The sequence below is a fragment of the Callorhinus ursinus genome, unplaced genomic scaffold (assembly GCF_003265705.2).
Source record: "Callorhinus ursinus isolate GAN/ISIS: 27379988/994484 unplaced genomic scaffold, GSC_fseal_2.0 scaffold1, whole genome shotgun sequence".
Classification (NCBI taxonomy): domain Eukaryota; kingdom Metazoa; phylum Chordata; class Mammalia; order Carnivora; family Otariidae; genus Callorhinus; species Callorhinus ursinus.
In genome coordinates, this window is record NW_027397063.1 from 67,801,054 (window position 1) to 67,819,911 (window position 18,858).

Below are 18,858 nucleotides of genomic sequence, written 5' to 3' on the forward strand. Positions count from 1 at the left end.
GTCTAGCCCTATAGCAAATTCTGAGAACCTCCTTTGAGCTAAATATTCCTGAGGAATACACGGATCAAATGTGATTGATACCCCCTCACCCACACCCCCAGGCGCCCACAAAACATCCACCTGGACCTAGAAAGAATTACTAACTTCAGGCTCAGACTCTGGGGACTCAACCTGGATGTGGTCCTGCCCTTCAAAGCAGACTGGGAGAATTGCTGGGGTCTGAGAAGACTTTCAGAAGGAGAACAACTCACTTGTTTTAGTACGGCTTTACTCCGAATGAAACCTCTTCATCCAGCTCATGTAGTTAGTCCCTCTTCATTGTTAGTCCCCAGATTTCATTGCAGATCTGTCCTTTGGTCCCCTTTGGCTATCTGGAGATAGCCAGGTGGAAATGAGGTTGGTGGGGTTTTTGTTTGTGTGTGTGTGTTGTTGTTGTTGTTGTTGTTGTTGTTGTTACTTTTATATAGACTGTTTTAAGGGCAGCTTTGGGTTCATAGCAAAGTTGAGCAGAAGGTACAGAGATTCTCACGTACCACCTGCCCCCCACGTGCAAAGCCCACTTGTCCTTTCTCCATCAGCATCTCCCAAGTATTAGTTAGTTTGTTTTCATTCCTCTCACTCACCGTCTGAACTTTTTTTCAGTTCCTTCCTTGTTACAAACTGGCAGTTTTCATAGTAAATATGGGAACATATCTTGTTTTCTTCCTAACATGTTTATTCTGCCTCATATGGACTTCTGTTTTTACTAAAATCATAGAAGCATCTCCTCCCACCACATTCAAACCGCACACAAAAAGCAATTGGGAAAACATTTTAATTATTCCAAACCACAAGATCACTTCTGGGTAACTACGAAGAAGGAAGTTTTAGAAACCCATAGAGGGAAACTACAGGCTCAGCCAGACTAAAACCTGAGGGGGGTGGCCCCAGCCAGTCACTGCAAAACATGGAACCAGGTTGCTGACTTCCTAAATCCCAGCGCAGTTCTCTTTTCGCTGGGGCAAGACTTTGTACATGCTCTCACATTTGATGAATGGTTGTTGGATAATTCGTTAACAAAACACCCTTTGGGACACGGGGTGCACCCATTGGCCAGATCCCTCTGAGAAGTAATCACTGCTCTAAGACAAACTGTTGCAGGAAAGAGGCTAGTGTGTGTGTGTGTGTGTGTGTGTGTGTGTGTGTGTGTGTAAGGGTGGGGGAGGGAGGGCTGCATTTTCATAAGGATGACAGATTAAAGGGTATATATTCCGGTCGATTTGAGATGTAGTGGAAAGCAGAGTGGTCTGAGAACCAAGTATAGATATGCTACTAACTTGCTGTGTGATCTTATGAAAACCATGTTTCCTCTCTGAGCCTGTTTCCTGATCTATAAAGTACAAAGATTTCTTACAACCCATGCAGAAATGTATGATTCTAGAAGAGACCATGAAGAGAAGAAGGGAACAGGAGGAAAAAGGAGGGGGGTAGAGAGAGGAACAAAAGAGAGAGGTGTGGGGGGGAGGGTGTCCTGGGGCTAGATAGCAAATGCCTTTTAATAAGATAGTGAAATAAAGTTGCAGATGAAACCGTGGGTCTTTTGAGGCCTCTATTTTTCATCGTTATGAAGTTTTAGTGTTTCCACATACAAAGTCATTTTTGGATAAGGGATGAATACGGAGCACTGTTCAGATCTGATGCTCCCCAGGGAGTCCCCACACCTCAGGCGGACCTTCCTGCCCAGGACCCCTTTGCCATCGCGGGCTCCCGCGCTCCCCGCCGCTTTCCCAGAGAGCCGCTCTGAAACCGCCAGGGGGCGCTGCGCGGCGGCCGGCGGGCCGGGGGCGGAGCTGCTTTAAATCGCGGCGCCCAGAGGGTTGGCGTCTCAGTCCCGGAGCCTGGGAGTAGCGCAGCTTTTCGCGTCCCGACTCCAGCGCCGACCCAGACGGGACCCGGACCCAAAGCTTCTTCGGTGGCAGCTCAGGGAGCAGGGCTCTCCGCAGTAACTTCCTCCGCGCGGCTCCGTCACTCCGGAGAGTCCCCGGTGCGCACCTGCCAACTCCGCCTTCTGCACCTGCCACCCCTGAACCAGCGCGGGCGCCCGAGCGAGGCATGGCCAACGCGGGGCTGCAGCTCTTAGGCTTCATCCTGGCCTTCCTGGGCTGGATCGGATGCATCGTCAGCACGGCACTGCCCCAGTGGAAGATTTACTCCTACGCGGGGGACAACATCGTGACGGCCCAGGCCATCTACGAGGGGCTGTGGATGTCCTGCGTGTCTCAGAGCACCGGGCAGATTCAGTGCAAAGTCTTCGACTCCTTGCTGAATCTGAGCAGTGAGTGCCTTCCCCACCCCCACGGTCGTGAACCTGAGACCCCAGCCCCCCCCCCCCCCCGCAGTGGCTCCGCTTTGGGGTAGTGGCTACCAATTGATTCTGTGGTGTAATTACGTGGTTATGAAACTTCAGTTGATCAAATCTTCTGATCACGTGCTTTGTCGTGAGGAAGCGAGAGAACTGTGGTTTCGGAAAAGAGAAGCCCTGGCCTCAGCTCTGGTTTTCCCTCTAACTCGCCAGGTGACACTTTTCCTCTAGGTGTGGTTTCATCTTTAATTCCCATGACAGTGAGGTGGAGATTGAGTGGGTGAAGGCCAACCTCCAACTTGAGTTCTTAGGCTTGTCCTGGACATTGTAAGATTCTGTGTAAATTGAAGAATGGTGGGGTTTGGACAAGAAAACAGTATGCTTTGAAAAGTTTGGAGCCTGGCGGCTTTTCCGGATTCTTTAATTAATAGGGAATCCTAAAGTTTTAGGTAAATTGGGGGGGGTGTAAATCTATCTTTACTCTGAGTTTTCATAGTAAAAGTCACATTTCTACATGGAATGTCCCAACCTAGTGTCTACTACTCACACTTGAGCTTGAATCTTTTGATTTTTTTGATTTTTAAGATCCAGTAAGTATGGGGAGGCTCCTCTGCATCTTCTTCCATGACTCCTTCAAGAAGCCTCTTGAGATTCCCCTGAAGGGTTTAGCTTTCAGGCCAGGAGTGTGCAGAGGAGGCAGATTGTGTGGCGTTATTTTGGAAAGTGAAGTTTGGTGGCAGGTGGAAAGGGGTGGCAAGAAAGAAAAGTTCTAAGTAAGCTCCCCTCATAATATGAAGGAGAATGAAGGCACTGGAGAAAATGCAGCAGAGGAGACAATTGCTGAAGGCAGAGCTCAGTCAGGGAGGAGGGTAGTGAGAGAAATGGTGGGTCTTCTCCAAGCTTCCATCTTCCTTAAGGGAAGATGTCTGTGTAACGGATGTCCGTTCTTCTGTCAAGTTGAAAAGAATTATGTAGAGAGTGATATTTCTAAGGCTTATAGGGAGAAGGATGATAGGATGGCCTTTTTACTTTTATTTACTTATTTATTTTTAAGTAAAAGATTATGCGTACCTTTTTAGAAACTCATTAAATTCCCACTTACTTAAGTCATAATAATTCATGGCCGGAGTACTTTCCTTGAGATACTGTGTTAGTTGCCCTACACCTTTGTCTCTCATGCCCTCAAACTAACTTGAAGAAAAGCTTACTTAGTCTTTGCCTGGATAAACAAGCCTGACCACCAGCCCACCTTGTGTGCTGAGGGTGAGCCATGTTGCCATTGCTCAAGCTTCCTTCAGTTGCCCTGTCCACCTCCGGCCGGTGGTTTTGTCAAAAACCATACATCTTAGAGTTATTAAATCTATTCTGCGTCTGTTTAAACAGCTTGCACACCTATGGGATTTGGTTCATCAATGTGCATGGTGGTTTGAGGGTTGTCACTTCAACTTTTCAAAGCTCCTGTATTAAGATCTTTTATACCAAATATAAGAAGTGTATTAAGTATACCCCTTTATATAATCACTGAATCTCCCCATGAAAAGACAAGCGTGTGTAAGGAAATGGTGTCAGGCATTTTGAGTGTCATGTCGAGGACTTGGCAGATGGAAAACGTTTTAAGGGAAATTCCAGAGAGGTCTCTGATTCTTCTGATCAAAACAGTTCATTTTCAATATGCTTAAATAGGTTTCCTTTTACTTCCTTAGGTGACCAAATAGAATCCACGACCAAACTGATCCATGTTGCAAATACTCCAGCAGGTCATCACTATACACGATAATGTGTTAAAATGTTTTATTTTGATTTATTCCTAGTTAATACAGCTGTTACAGTTTTTGAAGCTGTAGTAGAAGAACTAAACAATCCCCCCTCCCCCATACAGATTTTAGAGATTTCTTCCTGATGATTCTTTTTAACTCCAGATCAGATTCCTCTTTTTGTTTTGGTCAAAACCAGGATTTATTCAAGGTGGAGCTGAGGCCTTTCTCTCAAAACTGATTCCCAGAAGAGGGAGCCTTGACTCATAGGTGCTCTCCCAACCTGCCCATGACCTCACTGGAGGCCTCTGAACAGAACCCAGGGAACCTGTCTCTGTTTCTCTGCCTGGGCAGAGGTCCTCACTCTCCTCTGATGTAGAGACCTGGGGTGGTGATGCATTGGCTGGTTTTGGTGCAATTTTGTGATGTCTGGAAAAGAACAGAATTTCCTAGATGTAAGTAGCTTTCCTTGTAAAGGGTTGCATACCAGGAAGTGCTTTTAGCTTATAGCTTGGCTAGAAGTTTCCTGAAATTGTATCTTGCTCACTTTGCCAGTGGAGCCCACTTGGCATCTTAGAGTAGAGATATAGAAATTTATCACGGTTTAAGGCAATGGATGTGTTAAAAGCCCTTGATCCCCTGCTCTAACTAGTGTCAGCTATAAAAAGCACATGACATTTATAAAGGGTTATAGGATGTTTAAACCAATATAGGAAATGAGATACAACAGGGCTTTTTTTAGGTGGTTCTTGCAGAACAGTTTATGAAAATGTAAACCGAGAAGCTTCCCTGGGGTGGGGGAATGTTACACTGTGTGTTGTGGTTTTACTATGGCTGAGACAATTTCAATTCCATCCCAAGTATGAGATGTTCATTCACACTGATGAGCCCTGCTGCTGAGAGTTGGCACATACAAAGGGCAGTGCCAGGTACCGCTGCAGCAGACTTTTTCTGGATTAAACTGTACATCTTGCCTTCTGCTGATCCAATTCTCAAACTTTTGGCAAGCTTGCACCTGTTTTAGGTACTGAGTTAATTGTTTGTTTCTTCTTGCTTGATTTTCATAGCTAAAGCTGTCCAAAGATTGGGCTGTCCTGGGAGGTTGCGTTGTGGGAGGTGCGCAAGGAGAGAAGTAAGCATTTTGTAGGAATGTTGTAGGGAAAATCCAAGCACCAGACAAATGGAAGGTTAGGCTAGACTCTCTCTAAGTCTCATCTAACCTTGGGATTCTGTAATTTGTTTATAAGCTCCTCTAGCCTGTTCAACTTGCTTTGCATGAATCCACATATGTGTAGGTGTGCTTAATGAGTATTGGTTGTCAGTGAGGTTTCCCAGCACTCTCCCCATGATGTCAGGCTCAATCAAAGAGACAAAATCACTGACTTGGATTTTAAAGTCTTGAGAGTCTTGGAAGCAAAGGCAGAGAGGAAGGCACCCACTTACACGTCCCCAGACTGCGCGATACTGCTACATCCCAAGGGTGTTCAAGGAACCATTGGTGTTCGAATCTGTTTCATCAATTAGTTCTGACTCTTGGAATGATGGAAGTAGGAAAAAAAATCCAAGCTTGAGGTCATAACTTCTCAATTCTGACCCTTGTTTTGTACTAACCAACTATGTATATTATTGTAAGCCACTTGATTTCTCTGGGCTGAAGAGAAATAAAATAGGGCTTATTTTATAAGCGAGGAATGGGGAGATGAATCGACGGTCCATTCATCCACTCAACGAACATAAGCTGGGCCCTATTCTTGCTCCCAGGGATTCTTGCTATCAGAGATTCTGCTGCTTGTATAGTGAGACTTTTACAAATCTTTAGAAAAAAAAATTGACATACTTGTCTGTGCTTGTCTTTCTACACTGATGTTGATTAACCCAAAACTAAAAAACTAAGATAAGTTATAAGGTGCCAGTGTGGATTCCTTCCTGCCATGATGGAAAACAAAGAAGAAGTGGCATAGTTTCCTTGATTGGAGTGATGAGTAAGTGGTAATATAGAAGCATAAATTTAATCATGAGGCAATTTCTTTAAGGAACAAACATAAAAGAGCAAAACTACTCAGGACATCCTGAAAAGTGGAAAGTCCTGCCTCATCCCAGACCACTTCAGTTACTGAGTGGGGTGGTATATTGAGGTCATACCCAGTGGCCACCAGCTTATGTACCAATAAAATAGAAATCCTAACAGTGAGAACTCCTAAGAAACTCTGAACTTGAGTACAAGTGAAAAAGCCATGGGAGTATAGTTGTGTGACAGTCTGTGATGAGCTCATTTAACTACAGAGAAGAGAACATTTTTGTTCTAGTCACCCGATGGTCAGTTCATTTACTTATCTAATACTTTTTAAGCAACCACTCATGCAAAGGGGTACTACATGAGGATGCAGATTTAATTAAAATCAGCTTTGTTTGATGCATACTATATAGGGTAATAATATAGCAATATGGCTTGTAAGTAGCATAACAATGTCAGGTATTTGTAGGAGATTCTGCTGCGTGTATGGTGAGACTTTTACAAATCTTTAGAAAAAAAAATTGACATACTTGTCTGTGCTTGTCTTTCTACACTGATGTTGATTAACCCAACTGTAGTAGATCAGTAACTTCTCACTCATCTCTTGTCTTGTAAGTAGAGATCTTTGTAAGTATTTTTTCAAATTATACTTTCAGGTTGAAAGTGGTGAGAACTCCTTAGGGGGTCTTTAATCTCAAGATTATGGGTCTAGCTAAATATAATTAAAAGACTGCCTCCTCTATCTACTGCTGAATAATGATGGGAAACAATAGTGTAACTTCTTGAATGTTTGCTAACTATTTTCTCCACAGACCACTTTAGTCAGTGATAATAATATTGTAGCGATATCTCCAAATTTAAAGAGCCAGGAAAGGAAAGTATTTGCATCTTGAGTTGATCCAATTAGACCAGCTCAGAAGGCTGTCCTGTATCTCTCTGGTCCAAAATGTTATTTTGTGGCTTTCAAATGTTTCTCAACTTCTGTACCCTGCTGATCATTATCCCACCAGGAGAAAAATTTTATCTCGGAAGCTCATTCAATGCAGAATTTTAAAATCTTGAAAATAAAAAAAAATCAAGTTAAGCAAAAAGTATGATTTGTTCCCTCCTTGTATAAATTTCTGGCTTTTAATGATTGAAACTAAGTTTGGCTTTATAAAGCAAAATTTTATTATCTCCAGGCTCACTAGGGAGGCATTTCTCAGTAGTATATCAAAGCTTAAGCTAACCACAAGAGAATAAGTATATTTCCCTATCATATTAGTGCAATTTTGAAAAAAAAATAAAAATATGTGCTAATTTGAATGAATTGAACACAGATTGAATAATCCATGTGGCCTGCCAGGTACTGTTCTTAGTGTTTTGGATTGAAAAATATCTGGCCCAAGACATCAACGAGCTCACAATTACATATTTTAGATCTCTGACTTAAAAGGCTTCCATAAGACCTTAATTTGAAGGATTCATCTGGTTCCAGCTTAAAACTGTGCAATTTAGATTCTATCTCCAGATAAAACCCTCATAACTTGTAACACAACACTTGCTTACTTTGACTTTGTAATCCATTGTTACATATGCCTGACTAGTGAGTTTTCATGTTGTTATGATTCTCACACTGTTTTTTTTTAACATCCCCCCCCACCCCTGCTTATCACTATAGTTAAGAATTCATGCAACTGTCTCCAGTGGAACAAGATGAGATTTTTGTGTTTGATGCCCATCCAGTATTGTAAAATACAGAGAAATTTTGTAAATCAATGGATGCCAAGATGTAGATGAGAAATACTGCTTTGCACAATAATGCTCTTGCTTGGGGCGCCCGGGTGGCTCTGTCGGTTAAGCGGCTGCCTTCAGCTTGGGTCATGATCCCAGGGTTTTGGAATCGAGCCCCGAACTGGGCTCCTTGCGCAGCAGGGAGCCTGCTTCTCCCTCTCCCTGCCGTTCCCCCTGCTTGTGCTCTCTCTCTCTGACAAATAAATAAATAAAATCTTTAAAAAACTAATGCTCTTGCTTTGTCAGATTTTTAAAAATGAAACATGATCCGCTGCTCTAGATGGCTTATATGATTCCTAAGGATTTTTCCCCATTTCCTCCGTTATTTTTTGTGCATTATGCAAATAAGTCATGATTCTGTAAAGAAATAAAACATAGGGGGTTTTGTTAGTGAACAGAACAAAATATCTGCCTCGTTCCCCCTTAGAAACTTTGTGAAAGAGGTGGAAAGAATAAAATGGGTATGGCATGAATCACGTGTGCTTTCCTGGAGAACTTGAAGGGGAAAAACTCAGAGATGAAAATCATGAATGTTAGAGCAGCCCCGGTGAGCCCTGGAGTAGTTTATCTGTGTGTGCTCCCTGCCTGGGTGGTTTTATGCAAGTCTGACTCATGAGACCGAGAGGCCTGGTAGACTCCTTGTGAAGAATACCTTGTGATCCAAGTGCTCGGACCTGCTGGGCTGGTGGCCCTGCTGTTCTTACGTGAAGTGTAGATCAGAATGATTATTATAGGAGCTGGGTCAGGTTGGGGGCCCTAGAACTCAAACAAAATGGAAAACTCGGAGAGAGATCAGAGATTAATAATAACGGTGATTAATATAGGTTGGAAAACTGAGTGTTTATGAGAAAAACAGCATAAGTGGCTGAGAGATGTGGAAGGCTATATGTATTTGAAGGGTTAGCATAGGAAGAATATTTACTAATTGTGCTCTCTCTACTGAAGGTAAAAATATTGTCACCCCTTCTTTAAAACCCTACAATGACTTCTGATTACACTTAGAATAAACACCTTACTCTAGCTTGCAAAGCCCAGCAGGATCTAAGCTCTCTGACCACCACACTAGACACACCTCATTTTGTCATATCCCGTCATCCTCCAGTAGAGTGACCAGCTGTCCCCATTTGTTCAGGATTCAGGTCCTTCTTAGGAGGTGGGACCTGTAATTTTAAAACCAAGACAGTGCCAGGTAAACAGATGGACAGTCATCCTATCCTCCTGGCATGTGGATTGTCTTTGTGGTTTTTAGTATTTCTCCTTCCAGCGTTCTTTTGCCTGAAATGCCTTTCTTCTGAGTGGCATTTAGGACCAAATCTGAAATTTGTGTTGTGTATAAGAACTTAGTTATTTTACTTTTCAATTTCCTGTCATGTAATGATTGTCTTGGCAAAAACTCTTCGTAAATCAGAAGGAAGGACATGCCATAACGGTGGATTCCTTGGTACTTTCCTCTTCTTGCCACAGTATTGTTTGTGATCCAAGCAAGAAGCTTTACACTAATATTATAAGCAGCTTCAGTTCCTGGGAAACCCACAGCCCATGGAACATGTGTTTTGATTCAGCAATTCTTTACACTGGAATCTTATGAGAAGTGTGTGGGTAGGGTGCACATGTGCCCCAGGTGTTTACAAGGAGCTGGATATGGAAGGGGAGTGTCTCCATTTTGCTGTTGACTTAAATCAAATAAAAATGTATCTTGGGTTCCAAAATATCTCTCAAATACAGTAAAAAAATACTTTTGATTCTTCTTAGAAAGAGGTTATTGTCATTTTAGCAGAGATTGGTTATGGCAAGGATATAAATATTAAAAATTAAAATTGAATGTTTTAGAAATCTCTAGAGTTAGTAATGATTAGTAATGTAAGTTTTCAACCCTGAGCATCATAAGACTGAGCTTAGGTATCAATTTGATAGTGAGATACAGATCCTTTCCATCATGTCAGCCACTTTTAAAGACCATCAAGAAGTAAATTGTTCCAGCTTCCTGGTTAGAGATATCATCATTCACACTTTACATAATAGAAACTTGGTCCCAAAGAATAATAAGTAGCTTACCCAAGATAGCATGGTTTGTTACAATGTAAATACTATTTATACATGGAAAAATAATTGTCACATGTAAACACTGTCAATAAGATAATGATCTTTGCCTGAAGGAGGAAATAAATCTAGAATTAATCAAATTCACTTACCAGAGTAGTTTCAGCTCATTTTTCTTTAAATCTGTGCTTTTATACCACAATGATAGTGTCATGTTTTTATTCTTTAAGAAACATACTGGCATAATCTCCCGAAGCTGACTATATCATGATTTAGTACACCAAGGACAATAACAGGAAATGAGAAAATTAGTGGAATCTTGAGAAATACTATATTAAATTATTGTCTGCTATTTTACAACATGACAGTTTAATAGTTTTGAACACTGGTGATATCTCTGAATATGAAACTACCATGTTCCAAAGTAACATCTCAAAGGTTATTTTGTTTTGTTCTAAGAAAATGGCATTTATATCCCCCACCCCCAGGCCAGTCACTGGAGATACAAGTGTTATTTATCCAGCCATGATAATCTTTGAGAAATTCATTACTTATCTTCCAAATTCACCTGTTTTTTTCTGCAGCTTGACGACTGGAGTATAAAGCTGTTGATTATTACCAAAGTATATTGTAAGCCATTTTAATTATAAATGGCTTAACATTAAGGATAATACATATGATTGTTATTTCAGAATCAAAATACTCTGTTAGTGAGGATTAAAGATGTATTAGTTCTGCTAAACCTATTCAACCAGATCACTAATTATTTTTCCAGAGGATGTGAAGTTCGTATTGAAAACATACATTGTGAGAGCTAGAGGGCTTCTTATTCATCATGCAGCCAGGCGTTTGTTTCTCTGGAGTGGAAGTTGTGTTGGTTACCTGCAGAAACATCATCGGAACTGGGGTCTTGTGACTCCTAGTTCATTTTTATCTTTCCCATACATTATTGAAATATACGTGGCCTTCAATCATTCTTCTCTTGTTGGCCTAGGCGTGATTTTACATGTTCTAAAACGTTCTCCACCAGGTACTTTGCAAGCCACCCGTGCTTTGATGGTGATTGGCATCCTGCTGGGACTTATAGCCATCTTTGTGGCCACAATTGGCATGAAGTGTATGAAGTGCTTGGAAGACGATGAGGTGCAGAAGATGCGGATGGCTGTCATTGGGGGCGTGATATTTCTTATTGCAGGTAAGAGAGGCCCTGCCTCCTTCACCTCACTAATCTGTCTCTGGCATGGGTAAAGACCTAGGTTTGAGTTTCCTTAGATTTTGTTGGATTTGTTACACTTGGGTTGATTTTTTCAGTTCCTTTAAAATCTTGAAGACATAAAAACCTTAAGTCTAGTTGACTTTCACATTCTCAAATAGGATCCGAATGTAAATTTGATATCTGTGTTCCCGGTGGGCAGGTCTATTCATTGAGGTTCCAGGTGCCAGCTGATTTGCTAGAAGCAGTCTCCCAGGTGAAGAGAGATATTTTTTATTTAGCAAGCATTCAGGAACAATTCTATAAAATTCAAAAAATTTCTGGAGTGTCCCCATAGACATTATGTGGCAAAGATGGGTAGTTTTGACAGAGAACATAAAGAATGTGTGAATCAAACAGGTCTATGAGGAATGGATGGAATTGGGATTCTTGGAGAAAAATGAGAACAGCATTCCGGACAGACAGATCTGATTCCAAATATACAGGATGTACTATAGACAAGTGAAAAGAAAGGCCAAATGGAGTGGAGGTAGAGGTTGGAACGGCAGGAAATTAGGTTAGATGAGTTAAGAAAGAGAAAACCTTGATAAAGGAATGAAGTTATGTTTTCCATAGAAAATACATATGTGTTTGTTTCTTTATTCAAGTGTTGACTGAGGAGTTACATATGTGACCTTTGAGAAAATGCGTACCAGGAAAAGACATGGATGGTTCCATTATGAAACCCTATTATAAGGACTGTATTAAATAAGGTAGTGTGTATGCGTGCAGATAAAATAGTATGTGTGTGTAAACACATAAAATAATAGACTACTATATGCATTATATATAACGTATATACAGTACATGGTATATGCAGTCTATTGTTTTTGAAAATGAGACCAGTGATACAATCTACCACTGGGAAGAGGTAGAATTAGAATTTCTTTTCTCATTTTCTCTTTGGAAAAAGACTTTCTAGGAGCCTTTAGCCCAGCATCATATGTGGACTTAACCAATAATGAAGGAAAAGAGTCTGTGGCTTTGCTGAAGATTTGGTTAAAGGGATCAGTCTTTCCGTTTATTCAAATTAGCTCCTGTCAGAAAAAGCATGAATGGCATTTTATTCCCAATGGTTTGATCCCAAAGGCTGTGAATAAACGTACTGCATAGCACCCTTCCTTTGCTTGCCTTCTTGTAACTCCTGTAAGTGACTGCAGCACCCCCACTTCCGTTTCAGGGACTTCCTAGGGAGTAAGGGTGTCAAGTTCCAGACCATTCTCATGGTGTATCTGAGCAGCCAAAAGCAGTAGTGTTTTCTGTCAAGTATTAGAGGCAATTAGATTGGACCAGGTTTTTTTTGGTGGGGGGAGGGGAGAGAAAGAGGAAATAGCATGGAAATATTTAATCTGTTTATATTGATGGTTTTGTATAATTACTATACAAAGAAGTTATTTAATTTCCTTGGATAAGAAATATTGAGATATTTTACACTTCTTATAAATGATAGAAGTAATTATGTTGACTAGTTTCTGTGGTATTACTGAAATATGAAATCCGTGGGAAATTGAGAGGTTGCTGTGCAAATTGATCTGGTGTGGCACCTCAGCAAATCTCCAGGCAGTACCTGGCATGTCTGGCCAGGGGGCTGGTAGGATTTCGGTGGTCTGGTCCGTACTGAGACAGGTCCTGCTCTTCTCTGCTATCTAGTTGTTTACTTCCCTTTTGATCCTGCAGAAATGTAAATTTTGAATTTTGGTTAAGAAAAATGTAGAAGGGTTTACATCTTCCCTTTTGTAAGTGACTCTGTGTATACTAATAAGGACCTTGGTTTTATTAAAAGTAGTTTAGTACACTGATGTGTAACAATATCTTTGAAGGAGCTCTTAATTGACATCAACCTGTTGAATTGTTTTGGAAAAAAGCATTATGTGTGCCCGTGACCTTGGACTGTAAGTGAATAAGGTGACATGAAGAGTATAAACCATGCCCAACTTCAACCTAATATTTTTGTCTGTCTTAATAGAATGTTTGGAATAAACCATGTCTGAATCTCTAATCTCCCTAAGTTAAAATTGTCTAAATTGAAACTGACTGAATTAAAAATGTCAACACTATTGATGGGATTTAATTCTTGTAAAATGCTTATAAATTTAATGGGCTGTATATTTATGCTCATTGTTCCATAGTGATTAACTGTCTTTTGTTTTGAATTTCTGTAGGTCTGGCTGTTTTAGTTGCCACAGCATGGTATGGCAATAGAATTGTTCAAGAATTTTATGACCCCATGACCCCGGTCAATGCCAGGTAATGCTATTCATGCGTAAAACTATTTTATTATTTATTTCTCAGAGAAAATACCCTATTTATCTCCTGCAAAGTTCAGCTAGTGCCATAACTTCTCAGATTTGCTTTGTAGAACTTTGTGAAATTTTAGTCAAACTTGAAAATAATCTGAAAGGCCTGTGACTCATGTTAAAATGAGTTTGATAATTGCTTTAACAGCCTATATTGATGACAAAATGCACTTAAAAGTAGAAAATTCTCAAGCTCTGTACTTTCAACTGTATACTGGACCTTTTTCCTGGTTCATTTTTTTAAATATCAATAAAGATGTTAACATATTTAAAATTTCCTTTTTGAGGTATGTCCCAATACTTCCAACACTTAATTAAGTGATTTTTTTGTAACTTAACACACGGTTTATGATTGATTGAAAAAAAAATACTACTACTCTAGGGGTTAATGAATATAACTTCATTCCCAATAGTTTAATTTTATTTAGGAAAACATAATTTAACTTATTTATGAAAAAAAACAAGTTGAGATGCCACTTTTAAATTTTATGTTCCATCACAACTATAAAATTGGCTTTGCTAAAGTCATTTTTATTTATATTGTGAGTTGTAGAAATAAAAGAGCTGATTCTGGGCTCTCATGTAACAACACTCTTTGATCAGGGTCAAGGCTCTTTTGTCTCACTGTGTTCGCATCATTAAAGCCTAACAACTTCATTCAGAGTCAGGACTTTAAGGCATAATTATTGTTTGTTGAGTGCTAGCATGAATGGATGCAGAATCTCCGTGGTCAGAGAGATAAGGTGTGCTTCTTTTCATATAATCACCCACACTAGGAGAACATTTACTGCAGTGATTGTGATCATGTTGGAGCCTTAGATCTATAAGACTTGTAACATAGGGACAGAAACTGCAAGAGGTCAATAGGCTAATTTTTTACCAGTAAAAATTATCAAGTGAAAGCACTTTATAAATTGCTTGGTACTGTTTATGTGTTATTTACATTGTCTCCCATGATCCTGAAAGCAATCCAGTGAGGCAGGTGGGATTATTGTGCTTTAAGAGAAGCAGAAATTTAAGGTTGGGAGGTGAAGTTACTAGCCAAGAGTGCAGCAGTAGAGAGTTTGCATCAGGACTCAACGCTAGGCCTGCTCTGCCCTATTGTCTGCCATCATTCACAAAGCCTCTCCCCAGAAGTCCGGCTCCATACACCAAGCTGTATCAGCTTAATCTGGAATGGTCCGTGGATTGTTTAGAAGTCTTTTTTACGAAACCATACGTTTCTGATTTCCGTGTACCTAGGATCAAGTATTGGAAATTCTAATAGTCTCCATCACTTGCCAGCAATTTTCTTTATAGGATACGGTTGCTACTTGGCAATAGCATAATTGTTAAGTTTTAGCCTGGGAATCATGGTCCAAACCCAACTTCTAAAATACAGAAACATGCTTCACAAGTCTCCTGCATGGGGTAAAGTCTTTGGAAATATTTGTGTGATTACCCTGGTGTTGCGGGCCATATTGCCTGAGTTACTCTTGCAAAGTGTCTACAACTGCAACGTAAACATTCTGGTGTCTGTGTTCATGAACCTTAGAGTACTTCCTCCAGGGGATCAAGGTTTTTTTTTTTTTCCCAGTGGAAAAAAATATATAATGTATACGATATTGATTTCCATCCTTAATTATATTACAAAAGTTCCCAATGATTCATTGATGAAACAAATGCATTGTCTTTTCAGGTATGAATTTGGTCAGGCTCTCTTCACTGGCTGGGCTGCCGCCTCTCTCTGCCTTCTGGGAGGTGCCCTACTTTGCTGCTCCTGTCCCCGAAAAACAACATCTTACCCAACACCACGGCCCTATCCCAAACCTGCACCTTCCAGTGGGAAAGACTATGTGTGACACAAAAGCAAAAGGAGACAACACTGTTGAAATAAATAGAAAATGGACATTGAGATACTGTCATTGACATTAGGACCTTAGACTTTTGACTACTGGAGTCTGAACTGTGGTATTGCAAAAAACAACAACAACAAACAAATGCAAAAACAAAAAAAAACATATTTTTTTAAAATACGCTTTGCTAAAAATGGCTTAGTCTTATTTTATCTCCTTTCCTCAATAAGGGAGGGAAGCCTTTTCCATTTTTATTACTGCTTCCCACTGAGTAATCATCTCAAATGTGGGGAGAAGGGGTCCCTTAATTATATATATAGATATGTACATATATATGTTTTTCTATAAAAAGCTAGATAGCAAAAGCTCTTCTCATTATGTTGGTACCAGTATACTTAAAATATGTCTAAAAAAACGAAAAATATATTTAATTCTATATTGATTAAGAAAGCAGTTTATTTGGTATATTTTTCTTCTATATGGACACACGTATAATAGGTAGAATTTCATTTTCCCTCTTTCATGAGCTTTTAGTGTCTTTGACAAAAGACCTAATCTGCTTTACCACGTTTGAACTTTTTTCAGTTCTTCACATGTGCTCTTTTCATGTGCTTCTTTGATAGTATTTTGATTATGATCTTATAGCCTGTGCTTTCATCATCCTTTGTGCCTTCTTTTTTATGAGGCTGAGTTTAAATCTTGAATCTGATAACACATTTCATATGCCTACAATAAAATTCCTAGAGTCAGGAAGAATCTCTTACAAATCAGAACTTCGGGAGCATGTCTTTCTGCAAGACCAGATGATATATTCCTGTTGACCTTCCCACACGATTTCTGTACCCTGACCTACAACTCTCTTGTTTGCTTTGAAAATATTTGTCTGATACAGTTGCTGTATGCTGCTTTCCCAAGTGTTGTAACACAGTTGTATTGATTGAATTTTTAAGCTACTTATTCACAGTTGTATATCCCCTCAAACTATCCATTTCTCCCTCTCAATTGTATTGTTTTCTCATATGTAATTATCGCATAGTTTACCTCTTTCTAGAGAAAAAATGGCTCATATATCTGTTTGTCTGAATGAAGTACAAGACTTCCTGTAGTGATAATATGATGACAGATATTCTCTCTCTAGCTGTAAGCAAGTCACTTAATCTTTCTCCTCTTTTCCCATCTGTCAAAATGAGATAATGATACTTAACCAGCTGGTAGAGGCAGTGTGAGTATTAATTAGTTGATATTATGCTCATTCTTTGAACATGAACTATGCCTAAGTAGTGTCTTTATTTGTTCAGTTGGCTGTTAAGTCACTGAATCAAACCTATGCACATGTTTTTATATGGGTCAGCACCTTCCTTTCTTCATGGCCCATTTCCTTTCTATGAGCTGTGTCTAGGATGCTATTGGTTCTCTGTTCCATTTTAACAATTGCTGTTAGTTTTCCTGTCTAAGAAATTGCTACTTCATTTGAGCAAGATGATGTAATGGAAAGGTGTTGGCTTTGGTGTCTGGAGACCTGGTTTGAGTCTTGGTGCTATCAATTACTGTGTGAGTTTGGGCAAGGCACTTGGCTGCCCTAGATTTAGTGCCTCATCTGTAAAAAAGGTGATTGTAATCCCTGACCTGCCTACTTCACAGGGCTGTTGTGGGGATCCAGTAAGATGGGATACATGCAAATGTGGTTTTATAAGGTAAAAAAAAATGTATACTGTACTTGGGAAAGAATTAAGGATTTAAATGCATTGGTTTTTGGATTACTTTTCAAATTCCTGAAAAGAGAGAGATTCTAAGAAATGGGTTTCTTGCCTTAATCTCTCACATGATGAGACACTAAAGTGAAATTCTACTTACTAAATGAAAAAGAGTCTAAGGAAGTCTTCGATTTCTTCAGTCAGTATGGCCTGATGCTTTTTGTGGCTAGGCTTTTCTCCTTTCAGTAATGCAGACTTGACCTAGGACAAGTTTGCAGATGTAATGGTAAAACAGAAGTGTAAGCATCAGCAAAGCCAAAGTAGGAAAGGTTTTTTTGAATTATAATAATTTGCAAGGATATACAAGGTGAGTTTCTGTTAAGTGATGCTATCAGAGGTGTTGCTATTAGCTGGCAGCTAGCACTGCTCAAATAGGTAGTGTGAGAATGGTAATTCATAGTGAAACCACATCGGGGGAGTTATCCAAAGGACTGCATCATATGAAGTTATGAACCGGTAAAGTTTAGTATGTCTCCCAAACCTGAAACTCTATGTTCTTAGAAGGTATAAATCAAAGAGCCTTTGCTACATACAAAGGTTCTAATAATGTCTGAGTGTAAATGCATAGTGGTTACTAGTTGCTAAACTCTACAGAGAAATTGATAATCCAAAATGGCCAACAGAATTGGTACACCAGAATTTATCCAATTTTGATGTTTTTGTACTCTGCTTCTGTGCCTGGAAACAGACAAATATATATTTTGGAGTTTTGTAATGGGAATTTGTATAAAGCATTACTCTTTTTCAGTAAATTGTGTTTTTTTTAATAAAAAAATCCTTAGCTTGTTTTTCTAATTATTTATTTCAAGATCACCATGCTTGGAAGACGATATGGTTTGGGATAGGATCTGACTCACTGTCTGTTCCTGGGAAAGCGCTATTGTGCCTCTGGGCCAGCCGTCAAGTAGTTGAGTGGCTCTGCCCACTTGAATGTCCTATTTCTCTCAAACTGAGTTTCTTCCTCATCAAGGCTGGTGATAGAGGAGAATGCCAAGAGAAGTTACTTTATTTTCCTCATCCACAAACAGGGGATATGCTACAAAGAATGACTAAATGGTAAAAATAGCCAGCTGGAAAGTATTGTCCAAGCTTAAGGTGGTTGTGCCCCTCAGAAGGTGGAAGAGTGACAGACGGTAGGCTAGAAATCCATTATCGTTTTTGTAATGATTATTATCAGAACTACCTCTGAGGAAAGCAAGTGATGAAACACATTCACTCACTATCTGAAAATATCAATAATTGATAAAGCCTTAATTGTAACCTCTCCCTGAGCAATTTTCATATTAAAGAGATAGGCTTGTCAACAAATGATTGCAGCTCTGTGTGGAATTTCAGGCATCAGCAGGTTGGGTGAGAGCCTAAGGCCAGTTTGATCTGAACTAATTAAGCAGGTGCATCAGAATCCGCACTCTTTCTGCAGAATTTAAATCTCTGGGGGTGGGGTCCAGGCCCATGACGTTTGAGAGGAAATAAAATGCCTAGGTGCTCGTGACAAGAACTCTTAAGGGAAAAGCCCGGACTGTAAATCATACCAACTAGACATCCACTTCTGTGTGAGCTCATCCTTGTTGGATGCCATTATTCTGTGAACCATGCTGTTTCCGCTTTCCTCATGTAGCACTTCCCATGTGGATGTGTGCCCCGGGTTCAGGGAAAACTCCATGCCATTTTTATATTCCCCATCTTTAAGCTTGTACCTAATCCTAATAAAATTTGGTAGTGAATTCTTTCCCTTCTTGCATGTAGCAGGGGGGTAAGATTTCCCAGTACCATTCTTTCCCACCCCAGACACACTCCA

The 18,858-nt window shown here is 39.9% G+C and overlaps 1 protein-coding gene across 1 annotated transcript; it reads left to right on the forward strand.

Annotated features, from left to right (window-relative positions):
* The first annotated feature begins 1,858 nt into the window (after window positions 1-1,858).
* CLDN1 (claudin 1) lies at window positions 1,859-17,848 on the forward strand. Its single transcript, XM_025876759.2, has 4 exons — window positions 1,859-2,314; window positions 10,953-11,117; window positions 13,337-13,421; window positions 15,150-17,848. Exons 1-4 carry the CDS (start codon window positions 2,092-2,094, stop codon window positions 15,310-15,312), a joined length of 636 nt encoding a protein of 211 aa, XP_025732544.1. The 5' UTR covers window positions 1,859-2,091; the 3' UTR covers window positions 15,313-17,848.
* Window positions 17,849-18,858: the final 1,010 nt, after the last annotated feature.

Excerpts from the sequence above, each read along its gene's own strand:
- CLDN1 (XM_025876759.2), top strand. The coding sequence starts at position 2,092 with ATGGCCAACGCGGGGCTGCAGCTCTTAGGCTTCATCCTGGCCTTCCTG. Across the intron at positions 2,315-10,952 it reads CTCCTTGCTGAATCTGAGCA|GTACTTTGCAAGCCACCCGT; the intron begins GTGAGTGCCTTC and ends GTTCTCCACCAG. Across the intron at positions 11,118-13,336 it reads CGTGATATTTCTTATTGCAG|GTCTGGCTGTTTTAGTTGCC; the intron begins GTAAGAGAGGCC and ends GAATTTCTGTAG.